The 14,001-nt window shown below is 38.2% G+C and overlaps 1 protein-coding gene across 2 annotated transcripts in view; it reads left to right on the top strand.

Moving 5' to 3' along the window:
* LOC123170385 (achilleol B synthase) overlaps positions 1–13,466 on the top strand; it is a 36,269-nt gene extending 22,803 nt beyond the window's left edge. The window contains exons 6-18 of one of the 2 annotated variants that reach the window (XM_044588247.1): positions 903–1,069; positions 1,661–1,849; positions 2,463–2,576; positions 4,309–4,431; positions 4,525–4,644; positions 6,053–6,151; positions 8,907–8,963; positions 10,902–10,948; positions 11,046–11,189; positions 11,266–11,443; positions 12,643–12,717; positions 12,828–12,911; positions 13,176–13,466. In XM_044588247.1, the coding sequence (XP_044444182.1) occupies positions 903–1,069; positions 1,661–1,849; positions 2,463–2,576; positions 4,309–4,431; positions 4,525–4,644; positions 6,053–6,151; positions 8,907–8,963; positions 10,902–10,948; positions 11,046–11,189; positions 11,266–11,443; positions 12,643–12,717; positions 12,828–12,911; positions 13,176–13,289 (1,511 nt within the window). In that variant the 3' untranslated portion in view covers positions 13,290–13,466. Of the gene's footprint in view, positions 1–902; positions 1,070–1,660; positions 1,850–2,462; positions 2,577–4,308; positions 4,432–4,524; positions 4,645–5,112; positions 5,212–6,052; positions 6,152–8,906; positions 8,964–10,901; positions 10,949–11,045; positions 11,190–11,265; positions 11,444–12,642; positions 12,718–12,827; positions 12,912–13,175 lie in introns of both variants that reach the window. The other variant, XM_044588246.1, reaches the window with a different exon arrangement.
* Positions 13,467–14,001: the final 535 nt, after the last annotated feature.

Genomic DNA, 14,001 nt, shown 5'->3' with positions numbered 1-14,001 from the left:
GGTCAACTTTCTTGATTATCTCCTCGTCAATCCAACACGAACACACATTTTTTGATACCATGCATAGCCATATTTATATATTCACACATTCATGTGTTGGCTATTTACTATGCCTTTGATTGCTTAAATTTGACAAAATTATGGTGAGATTGTTAAAAATATTAGAAAGTAGTTAGTCCAAGATGCATTTGGTAAAATATAGATACTTGGAAAATGTTTCAATAGACTCAAAATAGAACACAACAAAAAGAGTGCAAACATGTAGTAGCATATTGAAAATTTTAGCTAAACCCCACCCATGGGTTCTATACTTGATTCATAACTACTCCCTCTGTCACGGTGCATAAAGCATGAGCGTAGTTCTAGGTCATCCATTTCACTCTCTAAATATGTATTATATGCAATAAAAAATATTTTGGAACTACATTCGCCTATGAACCCAATGATATGCTTTTGATGACATATAACATATTTTTAGTTAGTCAAATCGATGGCCTAGAATTACGCGTACGCCCTATGCACTGAGATGGAGGGAGTAGAAATCTGGTCTGGCCCTTCACTAGCTCGAGATAAAAGCCCTAAAAAAATGCAACTGGCTGTTTTGGTATTCTACATGTATCTTTTCTGAAGCTTACTTGGTCATTTAAGATTACTTTATTTGTTTGAGTAATACTATAAGTGTAAGTTCATATCATGCATATGACTGATGATGGTTCTATACTAGTAAGTAACATCAGATGCTTGTTTATATTGAAACTATAATTCTTGAGTGCTAAGTTGTGTTGTTCATGTGGCTAAAAAGTAATAAATCAAGAGTCATTAAGTAATCATCATAACCAACAATGCATTTGTATATTTTCTTCTATGATATTTTTTATTCAAGTGAACTTTCTCTTCCACAGGACGATTCTGGTGCTTTTGCCGGTTGATTTACATGCCAATGTCTTATCTCTATGGTAAAAAGTTTGTTGGCCCAATTACGCCAACAATATTGGAACTAAGAAAGGAGCTTTATAGTGTACCCTACCATGAGGTTGATTGGAATAAAGCACGTGATACTTGTGCTAAGGTTTGTTTTAGTAAGACTCAACTAGCTTAAAGTGTAACCTTATTTTAGAACAAAATATGTAGCAAGTAGTTTTCTTAGAACAAACGTATGGTACTTCTGAGCGCAAACGCCGCCATAATTTGTTTATTGATGAATGCCATCTCACAGCTAGTGTTCGTAACTATGTATGTGGCAATTTGTAGTTATGCACGACACATTATCGCTTATGTGTAGTTTGATTGCTTAGAAAATTAGAATGACACTAAATATGTCAAACTATATTACTTTGCAAACTAAGTTTATGTATGAATGCTACATGTTATGTTCATTTTGAGTTAAATTTCTTATACTTATTACCTGTACATTCTCTTATAAAACAAAAAGAAAGTAAGCAGTCGTTGGAAAATATGACTGGTGTGAAAATGTTTAAGAAGGATTACAACCAGTCAAACTGATGATTAAAGCAGATATAAGGTGACTCCCAATGTTAGTAATTTTGGGAAATTATAGTTATTTTACTAGTAGAAATGCTTCATGTTTTCCGTTTAAGTACTTATGTGGCTAAACATACGCTTTTAACTATTATCCGTTATTACTTGTTGCTCTTTGCAGGAAGATCTTCGTTATCCACGCTCATTGCTGCAAAATGTTATTTGGACATGTCTTAATAAAATCGTTGAACCTGCGTTGAATTGTTGGCCAGTTAATAAGTTAAGGGATAAAGCATTGAAGAATCTCATGAAACATATGCATTATGAAGATGAAAGTACAAAATATATCGGCATATGTCCAATCGACAAGGTAAACAAGTCCAACGTTTTTGTTTGCTTCCTATTGTGTGCAAACATTAAGGACCAAACTTTATGTGTGGGACCAGACTTGAGCCAAATAGTGCTGCTTTCTTGGTATCATACATGCTCTTCAAGGCTATGCCTATCTATATGTAATTTCCCTAACCTATATATTCCAGATAATGATTTTGGTAGAAACAATGCATAACCAAAACTGTCTGACTACACTTTAGTTTACTAGAGAATCTATGAAGCACTCACGTCAATATTGTTTTACTATGTTGTTATTCACACATTCAATGTAATAATTTTGGGGGGCTTAGGCGTTTTAGACTTTTGTCTACTTATTGGCATGTACCATATTAAATATAAATGTACAAAAGGAAGAACATATTGACATATGCTTAGTATTATTTAATCATGTATTCCTAAAATTAATAATTCAACCAGTGCTAACCCCCAAAATCAAGGTGTTGTCAAGTTCATGTGTTAACATCCCTATTGTTTATTTTGCCATCCAGATGATCCACTTGTCAATTTCTTATTTTGTTGTAAGTTTCTAGTAATTCATCTCAGAACCTAAGTAATATGAAGTAACACAGTGAGAAAATTTGTTGCTCTAGGCACTAGGTATGATTTGTTGTTGGATTGACGATCCAAATTCAGACGCATTTAAGTTGCATCTTCCAAGGATCTATGATTATTTATGGCTTGCAGAAGATGGCATGAAAGCACAGGTAATACGACCATTTCATGTTTTATCCACTAGTTGGGTTTTACTCCATTTATCTATCGCTGAGAGTGCCTAGGACTGTTATATGTAAACCTTCGATTAAACAAATCAGCTATTTCATCTTGTATCTCCCATTACTGTTGGTAGACCGCCTGTTTACGTATTTTGTTTTTTTGGACAATTTGCTTAACACCGAATCCAAATTTCGAGAAACCAAACAAAACTAAAACAAGAAAACACAAAATATATATCCAAAGTGTACTCGTCGTGTACTTTATATATTGCCCATTTGCCTACACATCAGCTGTGCCCCTATTTTCTTAACACAGACAAACAACGAGGAAATAAACAAATTAGGTCCACCTTGCTTCACATATATGTGTTGTGGTTACTAGAGTATTTCCATATGTTTAAACCAGGCAGACTAAATTTGTATCACAATTATAATCATTTGACATGTACAGATGTGCTATAGTAGCTTGAAATGAACATAGAAGTTCGAGCCTTAATACCATTGTTTGTAATTCTTCTTACACTTACCTATGTTCATATCACAAAACATATTTTCCCTTTTTTTGAAAAAAGAAAGATATTAATCATCAACATTGTTACAACCTTCACCGGTCACATTGTCAATTTGCCGAGGAAATTTGCCCAGCCAGACAGGCAGTTCTCGGCATGGACCTTCCCGTTGCGGCAAGCCCATGGCTCTATGGTCTTGGTGAACCTTGATCACCTTTATATCTCTACCACCTGCTAGCATATGGTTAATCTGACTAATGGTATGACAATATAAGGATCTATTAGGCTCTATTTGGTTCGCTACTATTAACTCGACATAGTTTGATTTTAGCACGACAGGTCGATTTGTCCAGGGCAGCACCAAAGATAGGCCCTCTCTAGAAGCCTCCAACTCTGCTTCCAAAGCATCCATGCAGTGGCGAAGTATTATACGACAGGTTGCGAAGCTAACCTGGCCACATCGTCACTATGGATCTTCTATGTATCTGCACTCTGCAGAACCATCAAGGATGGAATCATCAAAGTTTATTTTGGTGGAGCCACACGGTGGTCGTGACCAACATGCAGGGGAACACCCATGGATCTCCCGAGACCTACACGATATGGGAAGCACATTAGTATAATTCACCGTGAAATCGGTTCAACAAAATTGCTTGAGCGAGAGGAGAGAGCCCACATAGCTCGAAAAAACAGGAGAACTTTTAATAGGGCCAATGCCTTCTCCTGTGTAATATCATTGTGGGCGTGCCAAATTCTCCAAAGGAGCATAGGAAGCTACATACTTTGCACCTCATGGAGTTGTTCTAGCAAGCAAAGGGTCTACTCCGGTCCGTTGTTGACTAACATATCCTTGTGAGGATGCTCCCAACAGGACCACATCACTTGCCAAAGCATTCACTGAAATGTGCAAATGATATTTCGACTTACCCACTTAACTTAAAAACAAAATTACACATTACACTAACAATTTTCCTATTGTTCATGATATGTCTCGTCAGACCATCTTCATGGCAGTAGTTACCGAGTTTGTGTGTTTCTATTAAAATATGTGATGCTGCTTTTTAATAAGTTGTCAACATTTTTCAGTACTTCTTTATATATAATTTCCTTGTCTTTTACACGGAACTTCTTTAAATTCACATGTGCAATTTTTGTGTATTAAAGTTGTTCTATGAAGCGACATGTGTGTGTTTTACCTAATTCTTTTGCAACAGGTATACGATGGTTGTCAAAGTTGGGAGATAGCTTTTATTGTACAAGCATATTGTTCAACAGACCTTGTTAATGAGTTTGCTCCGACACTTCGGAAAGCCCATGAGTTCATTAAAAGATCACAGGTTCAATATTATATATCTCCTTAGTCCTAACATACATATTGTAAATAAAACAATATTAGAATGCTAAATTTGACATCAGTTTTTTACTTACAGATTCTTGAGGACCATCCTGATAGTGAAGCTTATTACCGCCACAGATCAAAAGGTTCATGGACACTTTCAACAGCGGATAATGGTTGGTCTGTATCAGATTGTACTGCAGAAGCACTTAAGGTCAAGATAAGTTACTTTTGATATGATCTTAATCTAGAAGAGTGGCATATGTTCTTTCATGGTAAAAAAAACTATTACTAAGTGTAGTAGTCTTGTGGTTCATGGAAAACTTGTATGGTTTTATCGAGACCAATCTAAAAATCAATTTAATCAGCTTAACTAAGTGCATTAGTATATGTTTAGCTTGCACATTGGAATGGTGAATTATTTAAAAAATTCCCAAGAATTTATTGAATTTATGCGGAAAAGGAGAATGCAGATTCTTGCACGTAAATAATACAATCATCTTTATTTTCTTTTTTCTGTATTATATGTACACATAGAACTTCAAGTGCACTTTTTCCATTATGTCAAGAAAATTTGTGAAAAAGTCCGATTATTTTAAGTGCTCAATGTGCTAACTTTTGGGCTATGTGGAGATGTCATTACTTTCATAACAGATTTTGAAAATATTTCTAACGTCTTCAGGCCTTACTGCTTTTGTCAACGATTTCTCCTAATCTTGTGGGGGAACCCATGAAAGGAGAAAGATTGTATGACGCAGTGGATTGCGTGCTTTCTTTCATGGTACGTCTCTAACATGAATCATGTTTACATGCTCTTATATTTGCTTTTGTTATTTTTGGGACGTACCATGTCTAAATGGTACATAACCCAATCCACTTATATTAGCTCTTTTTTGCGGGACCTATTAGCCCTTCTATAGCCATACTTACAAATGCAGACGGTGTGGTCATGCCTAGAGGTCAAGGCAAGGAAAACAAGTTGCCGTTGGATTAACCATAACATGAAAAAAATGGTTAAAACACATAGCTTGAGAAAAACGTATCAAAGATATTTGTAAGTGTCTTGTGCAGTTCAAATTTATGCCAATATTGCATATAAATAAATAAAATATTTATCTTTACTTAAGGACGGATCGGTGAATTGGGCTTCAGGCCTTACTGCTTTTGTCAACGATTTCTCCTAATCTTGTGGGGGAACCCATGAAAGGAGAAAGATTGTATGACGCAGTGGATTGCGTGCTTTCTTTCATGGTACGTCTCTAACATGAATCATGTTTACATGCTCTTATATTTGCTTTTGTTATTTTTGGGACGTACCATGTCTAAATGGTACATAACCCAATCCACTTATATTAGCTCTTTTTTGCGGGACCTATTAGCCCTTCTATAGCCATACTTACAAATGCAGACGGTGTGGTCATGCCTAGAGGTCAAGGCAAGGAAAACAAGTTGCCGTTGGATTAACCATAACATGAAAAAAATGGTTAAAACACATAGCTTGAGAAAAACGTATCAAAGATATTTGTAAGTGTCTTGTGCAGTTCAAATTTATGCCAATATTGCATATAAATAAATAAAATATTTATCTTTACTTAAGGACGGATCGGTGAATTGGGCTTCAGGCCTTACTGCTTTTGTCAACGATTTCTCCTAATCTTGTGGGGGAACCCATGAAAGGAGAAAGATTGTATGACGCAGTGGATTGCGTGCTTTCTTTCATGGTACGTCTCTAACATGAATCATGTTTACATGCTCTTATATTTGCTTTTGTTATTTTTGGGACGTACCATGTCTAAATGGTACATAACCCAATCCACTTATATTAGCTCTTTTTTGCGGGACCTATTAGCCCTTCTATAGCCATACTTACAAATGCAGACGGTGTGGTCATGCCTAGAGGTCAAGGCAAGGAAAACAAGTTGCCGTTGGATTAACCATAACATGAAAAAAATGGTTAAAACACATAGCTTGAGAAAAACGTATCAAAGATATTTGTAAGTGTCTTGTGCAGTTCAAATTTATGCCAATATTGCATATAAATAAATAAAATATTTATCTTTACTTAAGGACGGATCGTTTCTCCACTTTTTTTCATCCTTTAGGTGTGTTTTCGAACGTGCTCTTTTTTCGTCCGTACGTTCTCTTTTTTCCGCCCGTTGTTTTTGTGTTGAAAAAAAATTTGTGTGCCGTAAATTAAAATGCATTACGAGGACTCGAACCCTGCCCGCGTACTTCAAGAGCGCTCGCGCAAACCACCCGACCTAGCAAGCTACCTTTGTAGCAAAACAAAGAAAAACGCCTTTTATTCTATAGGGCCTCGCGGAAAATCTTTTTTTTTCAACGTCCACCCTTCTCCAGATCCCAGCGCGGTAACCTCAACGGTCACCCTCTTGGGCCTCAGCCCGTGTACTCAGCCCGCTGCTCTATAGCCCAAGTAATTTCATGTAAATTAAGGGAGAAAAAAAGGCAAACAGTGGCATATTCCATGCAGCGTAGCAACGCGGAGAAAAAAAAGCACTGCAGTGGGGGATCGAACCCAGCACCTGCAGGTTTTCTCAAAGACTACAATCCACCAGGCTACAACATGATTTTATGTAAAATTGAAAATTCATTCTTCTATTAAATAGTCCCACCTCGCCTCCTTGCATCTCATCCCACCAATTTATACATGTTTTGTGATCTAAAATTAGCAAGCCGCCTCAACAATAGTAACATAAGGCCCTAGGAGGAAAGAACAAAAAGAAGGAAATCGGGCCTTCCCTCGGGAAGGAAAGGAAATAAAAGAATGAATCAATTCAGCCATGCCTCAATAAGGAAAATAATTAAAAGAAGAAATAGAGTTCGCCTTGCCTTCGGAAGGAAATAAATTAAGAAAAGGAAAGAAAATAAAAGAAGGAATAAATTCAGCCTTGCATAAGGAATAAGAAAAAGAATTAAAAAAGGAATAAAAGAATTGTAAAATAAGGAATAAAATTCGACTTGCCTTCGGAAGGAAAGAAATTAAGGGAAGGAATAAATTTGGCCCTTCCTCAGGAAGGAAAGGAATTAAAAGAGTAACTAAGAGAACTGAATTAAAAGAAGAATCGAGTATACAACGAGTTGTTAAAATATATGTTGGCGAGTCCCCTAAAAATATATATATGTATATTGGGCGTGCATACCGATCACTTGCAATACTAATTCAATTAGTATTCGCAAAAAGATTGGCATCCTCACAAAAAGTTTAATTTTTTTGTGTCATTTAAAATGTCTTCTACCTTTTGAAAAATGTTATGTATTTTTTTGGAATCATTCATGCATCTTAAAATATTTGTGTAGTATATTAAGAAAAGTGTTCATGTATTAAAATAATGTTTATATCATTTAAAATATATTCAACCTTTTCTAAAAATCATGTAATTATAAAAGTGTTCACGTGCTTAAAAATATATTCGTAATTTTAAAATATGCATGCTCTTTAAAAAGGTGTTCGTGTTTTAAAAAGAATGCTGATGAATTTTGAAAAACAAATATACGATTTTAAAGTGAGTTGGCATAAGAGGGGTGGTGTATGGACTAGGAGTACACAATAGCTCGGGAAGGACAGTTGTCACACCCAGTTTGACGAGATTAGTTTTATAACTATTAGACATTAACCAGGGTCAAAAAAACTATTAGACATTAACTTGCGATGGCGTAGTTCAGGTACTGGTGTGTGGTGGCCTAGATCATCACCTTGAAATTGACCACATTCAGACGCATTGTGATCAGGTGGATACCGTGACCATGGTCAATGAAGACGGGAAGGAGGATAAACCACAACACAGATGTGACGCTATGTTCAAATAGATAATTTGGACCTGCGAAGGGGTTCAAATAGATAACTTGGACTTGCAAAGGAGTCTTGAGTCGTGCTTATTGTGCTAGGAGTATGCGATTTTCTCTCCCGTTGCAATGCACGGGCATATGTGCTAGTAATACAGACATATGAATTACATTGAAATTTATGTCGCCAAGGGGTAAAACTGCGTGCAAGCAGTGAAGGTAATAACTTATCAGTGGACGAGTAAAATACACATTGGTTCATAAAAAATGTGCGAGAGGTTTTAAATAGATGATTGTGCTTTGAAATGGTTGATTTTGGTCCTTGAAGTACGTCAGTCAGTCAGTCACCTGATGTCCTGACCAATCCAACGTTTATAGACATGCTTAACGTGGTAAGATCACATGGCGGTCCTTGAACTTATTATTACTCCCTCCGTTCCAAAATAGATGACCCAACTTTGTACTAACTTACTGAAATTACTATTGTTTTTTGCCTATTTATTTGGTTACAAGATTATATGTTGTCTTACAACAAATCCTCTTATTTTCAGTAAAATTGATGTACTTTTTTTTTGAAATAATGGCTACCTATGATTTATATCTTCTCTTGATGTCATTTAACCTTTAACTTCACATCAATGATTATTGATAATACTTTATTCTTATTTGAAGAATAAAGATGGTACCTTTTCTACGTACGAGTGCAAGAGAACTACATCTATGCTAGAGGTGAGTATTTTACTGTTATACTTATGTTTTATGGAAAAGTAAGTGTACAATGTTGTGGGGACTCTATATTTCAGTTGCATGTGACCAGGTTAGAAAACTGCCCCCTGTGTACATAAAATTATCATACAGTCAAGGTAAGCAATTCAAATTTACAAATTCAGAGTAGAGACACAAATTTATCCACTTCTTGACCCGAATTACTATTTATCAACTACATATAAATAACTTGCCATATGGACATCACACTCCAATACCATAGAGACTAGAACCTTAGCTTCTCAATAAAAAATTTATCACCCCAAATGACAACTTGTAGTGCAATGACAAACAATGCAGTATCTATAGATGACAAACAGTAATTAGGTCTAGTTTATGAAGCAGGTACCCTCTATACTAATGGTGGAACCCATAGGCATATGATATCATTACAAAAAAGAATACTATTTTTGCAGAACATAATGTATTTTTTTCGCGAATACGCAAAGCTTGCATATCTTTCCATTGATAGAAGGAATAGAATGAGTACAGCGAGGGATACAACACATGACACGAACGGAGGCAGGCATGAACATGGTGCCCGGAGCAGAGAGACAAGGGATGCTCGGCCCGAATAGATGATACAATACAACTAAACCTACCAAACCCAAACCAAGAGCGGGCATGCCGAACCAGCAAGAACTCCAACATCACCCGAGCTAATACAACGAACACCGCGGGAAGCAAGATAGCGCCTTCAAGAAGGAAAACGACGTCGAGACGCCGTCGCCATCCGGTCCGGAGAAACCGGACCTAGGGTTTCCCGAGTTCGAAGAGGGGCGCAGCTTAAGGCCTTGGCAACGCCTCCAAGGAGGAAACGACACCCGCGGGCACTGTCGTTGCCAGCACTGGCAAGCCGAGCAGAGATCTCTCCTTGGCCTGAAGCTGAGCAATCCCATAGCCGATGAATCTGTAATCGAAGATGAGGGAGCCGACAATGGTCGGCAGCACCATGGCGGAAGGGGCTTGGCAGGGCTGCACCTACCGACGGAGGGTGGCACCGCCTCCGGACCCACGAGCAACAGATCTGGCAAAAGGAGAAAGTTTTGAGGCGTACTGGGTAGGGCAGGCGACGAGGTGCACCAAGCGGCGGGGTTGGGGCGACGGCGTCCAGCAACGTCGGCAAGCTAGGACTGGAGGGACGCAGATCCGAGCTGCCGTGGCCTTAGCCATCGGGACTTCGGTGAGCCAAGTGAGCTGGAAGGGACGCAGCCACTCGGTCACCGAGGCCGGAGCTGCCCAATAGAGGACTCCGACGGCAGGGAAACCGGAGAGACGCGGGCCCGAGACCGCCGGGCCGGGACAGCGCCAGCAAGGACCCACCACAAGATGTCCCGTGCCGACCATAACCACATACACATCGTCGCCTTCGTCCGAGAGCCGTCACCGTGACTCGGGGAGAGGGAGTGCCGCCGGAGACGAGGGGGGCGCCTGCACAGAGAAGGTCGCAGGCCGCGAACACCCTCGCAACCAGCCGCAGGACCCACACCCCACCCATGGCCGACAGCAGCAACAACAGAGGCTGCCCCGTGCCGCCGCGAGTGGTGGGGAAGGTTGCAGGGGATGGCATCCATGGCCATGGCCAGGAACGCTGGATCACCTCCGGACAGGCAGGCTCAGGCAGCAGCTGGAGGGGACGCCCAAAAAGCGCCGGGGAGGGATCCCGGGGTCGAGGGTGGGGGGGAGGGGGCGGTGGCACCCGCAAAACATAATGTAGGAGTAATACTGTAGTTCAAACTGGTGAATACGTGTTTATTTCCAGCATTCATTTTATCCACTTCTACTTTCTATGCTCATAGGTTATTGCTTTCGTCTTCTGCATTGTATCTATTCAGTATGCCCAAATGATTTTCTTTTACATGTTTTAACTGGTCGTACACTAACATGGATTTTTTGTAATAGGTTCTTAACCCTTCTGAGTCTTTTCTGAACATTATTGTTGATTATGCGTAAGGAGGGCAACATTTTATTTCTTGTAGAAAATATCTGATTCATTTTACTTTATATGCTTGGAGAGCTAATTCACATACTTAAAATGATTGATAGATCTGTTGAATGCACATCATCAGTGCTTCAAGCCTTGATTATGTTTAGAGAGGTTTACCCGGGGTACCGTGAAGAAGAGATAAGAAAGTGCATAAAAAATGCGTCCAAGTTTATTGAAAATAGCCAGCGAAAGGATGGCTCATGGTATCTACATTAATTTTTATGTTGGTATTTGAACTTTTAATATTTACAGTTAATTAGATTATATCCTATCTAACAGGTTTGGCACTTGGGGCATATGTTTCACTTATGGAACATTCTTTGCTGTAAAAGGATTAGTTGCTTCTGGAAGAACTTACGAGAATAGTTTCTCCATAAGCAAAGCATGTGAATTTCTATTGTCAAAGCAGCTAAGTACAGGTGGATGGGGAGAGACTTATCTTTCTAGCGAAACTGAGGTAATTCTTATGCATTTCTATATCAAACCGCACACTCAGGTTAGGAGTTTGGTAAGTCCATGTCAGATTTTTATATTTTTATAGCATGATATTCTAGACCCAAGTTGATATCTTCCTATCCAAGGCAAGCTTTTCGAGATATTATCCATGTATCCCCGAGTATGCTTTGATGATGGTATTTGCTAGTTCTTGCATATGGTATAAATACCTTAGTGTGCAACTCATGAATTGTCTCATGGAGAATAACAATACCCTCCATGATTAAATGCACTGGAAAAAAAGTTGCTTGCGTTGGCTGAATGACTTTGGGAACAACTAACATGACCCTATTAGTAGTTTAGTACCCATTTTACGAAAACCATGAAGATAAAAGACAAATATGTCTATATTGTTGAATTTTGGTCGCCTCTGACCCCTTAGGAAGTAGGGTGGTAAAGTTCAAGTTGTTTTCGATAAAGAAAGTACAACCTTGTGAAAAATCACAAAAAAAATTCAAGTTCAAGTTGTACAAAGAAAGTACAACCTTGTGAAAAATCATAAAAAAATGTGCAAGAAAGTCGCCTATAATCACCTCCAAAAAGGTCTGGTAGAACTTTGCGGGAAGGCCATCCGACCCCAGCGCCTTACTATGATTCATTTGAAAGACTGAATGTCTTACCTCCTATTCCTTGAACTCTGTCGACAAAACGACAATCTTATCAAAGGAAACATGTGGTATGTAATCAAAGGAAATGTGATAAGTAATGTACCTCGTTGTAATGATATATCAGAGTAAAACAAGTAAAACAAATATATGCATATGCTGGCAAAACCAACAGGACCTAGCTATAAATTGGGCAGGAGCAGTTGCAGCTTCTTTTGTACATGTAGCTGCTGAGACCCGAAGCAAACTCTCAGAGTTGGTAATCTTGACGACTTGAGGACATCCACATCTGTTGTAACGCTTGGAGAGATGCAGGTTCATTACAATAATTTCACATAGCCCAATGTAAAGCGCACACATCCACCTGGATCTAAGCATTAAGTTGTCTATTCACGCTCTAAGCCAGTTCCCAAACATACCACAGATAAAGGTCGGAGATGGGAGAATGAATAATTACTATTTTGCATAATGAATGGCATTGAACATTTGTATGAGTGAACTGGTTAGCGATAATGTTAATGAATTTACTAATGATTTCCACACTAATATTTTGCAGTCCTACATGAGCGCTGCTACTCCTCATGCAGTTAACACTGCTTGGGCAATGTTGGCTTTAATCGATGCTGGGCAGGTATATTTTTGTTCATGGTTCATTTGAATTGACTATAAGATGCTAAGATACCATTTTGGAACTATTATGATATCCACATGTTAATTTCACATCACTGTCATTCTATTTAGGTTGAACGAGATCCCGCACCACTATATCATGCTGCTAAAGAATTGATCAACATGCAACTAGAAACAGGAGAGTTTCCACAACAAGTAAGCCTTGAACCTCTGGAGCTACAGAAGTATCACATTGTATTAAATAGTTTATATTAAGGTAATAACTATTATATAATCATCAAAAACTATTTTAGGCCACAAAACCATACCATGACCACGTCAGATCCTTTGATAACCTTGCTAATAGTGGACCTTGTTATACTAGCTAGTACTCTAGAAATGTCAGTATCATGCTATAGTACTCTAGAAATGTTGGATACTGCTACTTGAAGAAATCTAAATTTTCACCTTCGGTGACAGGAACATGTTGGATGCTTCAACTGCTCCTTCTACTTCAATTACGGCAACTACTCCAACTTATATCCCATTTGGGCTCTTGGAGAGCTTCGTCGCCGACTACTTGCAAAGAACTGAAACAAATGAACATGATATGTTACTTTACTACTCCTAGGTGTAATCGTGCATGTTGCAAAAAGGACTACAGACAAACCTTAGAACCAAGTGGCTATGGAAAAACATAAGGAGAGATTATTATGTTATGTACTATAATGGCATGTCAATTACATTGCTCTCTATGGTTTCGTGGTTTTAGGCATGACCTTAACCCACCTCTGGGATCACTGTCCAGAATTTATGGTAAACATGATGGCGATGGAGATGAGGCGTATGAGAATTCGATTAAAATTTATTTTAAAAATAAGTTGCCTAATTCATACCCGAAGCACTCATGTATTCTTGCATTTATCCATAGTTCAGAAGCTACGTATGAGAATTCGATTAAAATTTATTTTAAAAATTAGTTGGCTAATTCCTACCCGAAGCAGTCATGTGTTCTTGCATTTATCCATAGTTCAGTAGCTAATGTTCGCAATCACAATTGGTAGTTCAGGTAGTTCATTTTAATACATTAATTTCTCTTTTAACCAACAATTAAAAAACTTATTGGATGAAAAGTTCAGAGTAGGCAGTGATTAAAATGTAGTGACAACTGATTATACCATTAACTGTTGGATACGGAACAGATGTACTAAGTAGGCAGAGTAGGAAGTGTGGGAGTGTTAATGATAACATGTTTGAATAAATTAAAATTACTGAGTTGTAGCATCACCAATAACCTATCAACAGC

Source organism: Triticum aestivum, chromosome 7D (genome assembly GCF_018294505.1).
Source record: "Triticum aestivum cultivar Chinese Spring chromosome 7D, IWGSC CS RefSeq v2.1, whole genome shotgun sequence".
Lineage (NCBI taxonomy): Eukaryota > Viridiplantae > Streptophyta > Magnoliopsida > Poales > Poaceae > Triticum > Triticum aestivum.
The sequence above is the reverse complement of the archived record's forward strand: the minus strand, read 5'-3'. Positions and strand labels throughout refer to the sequence as shown.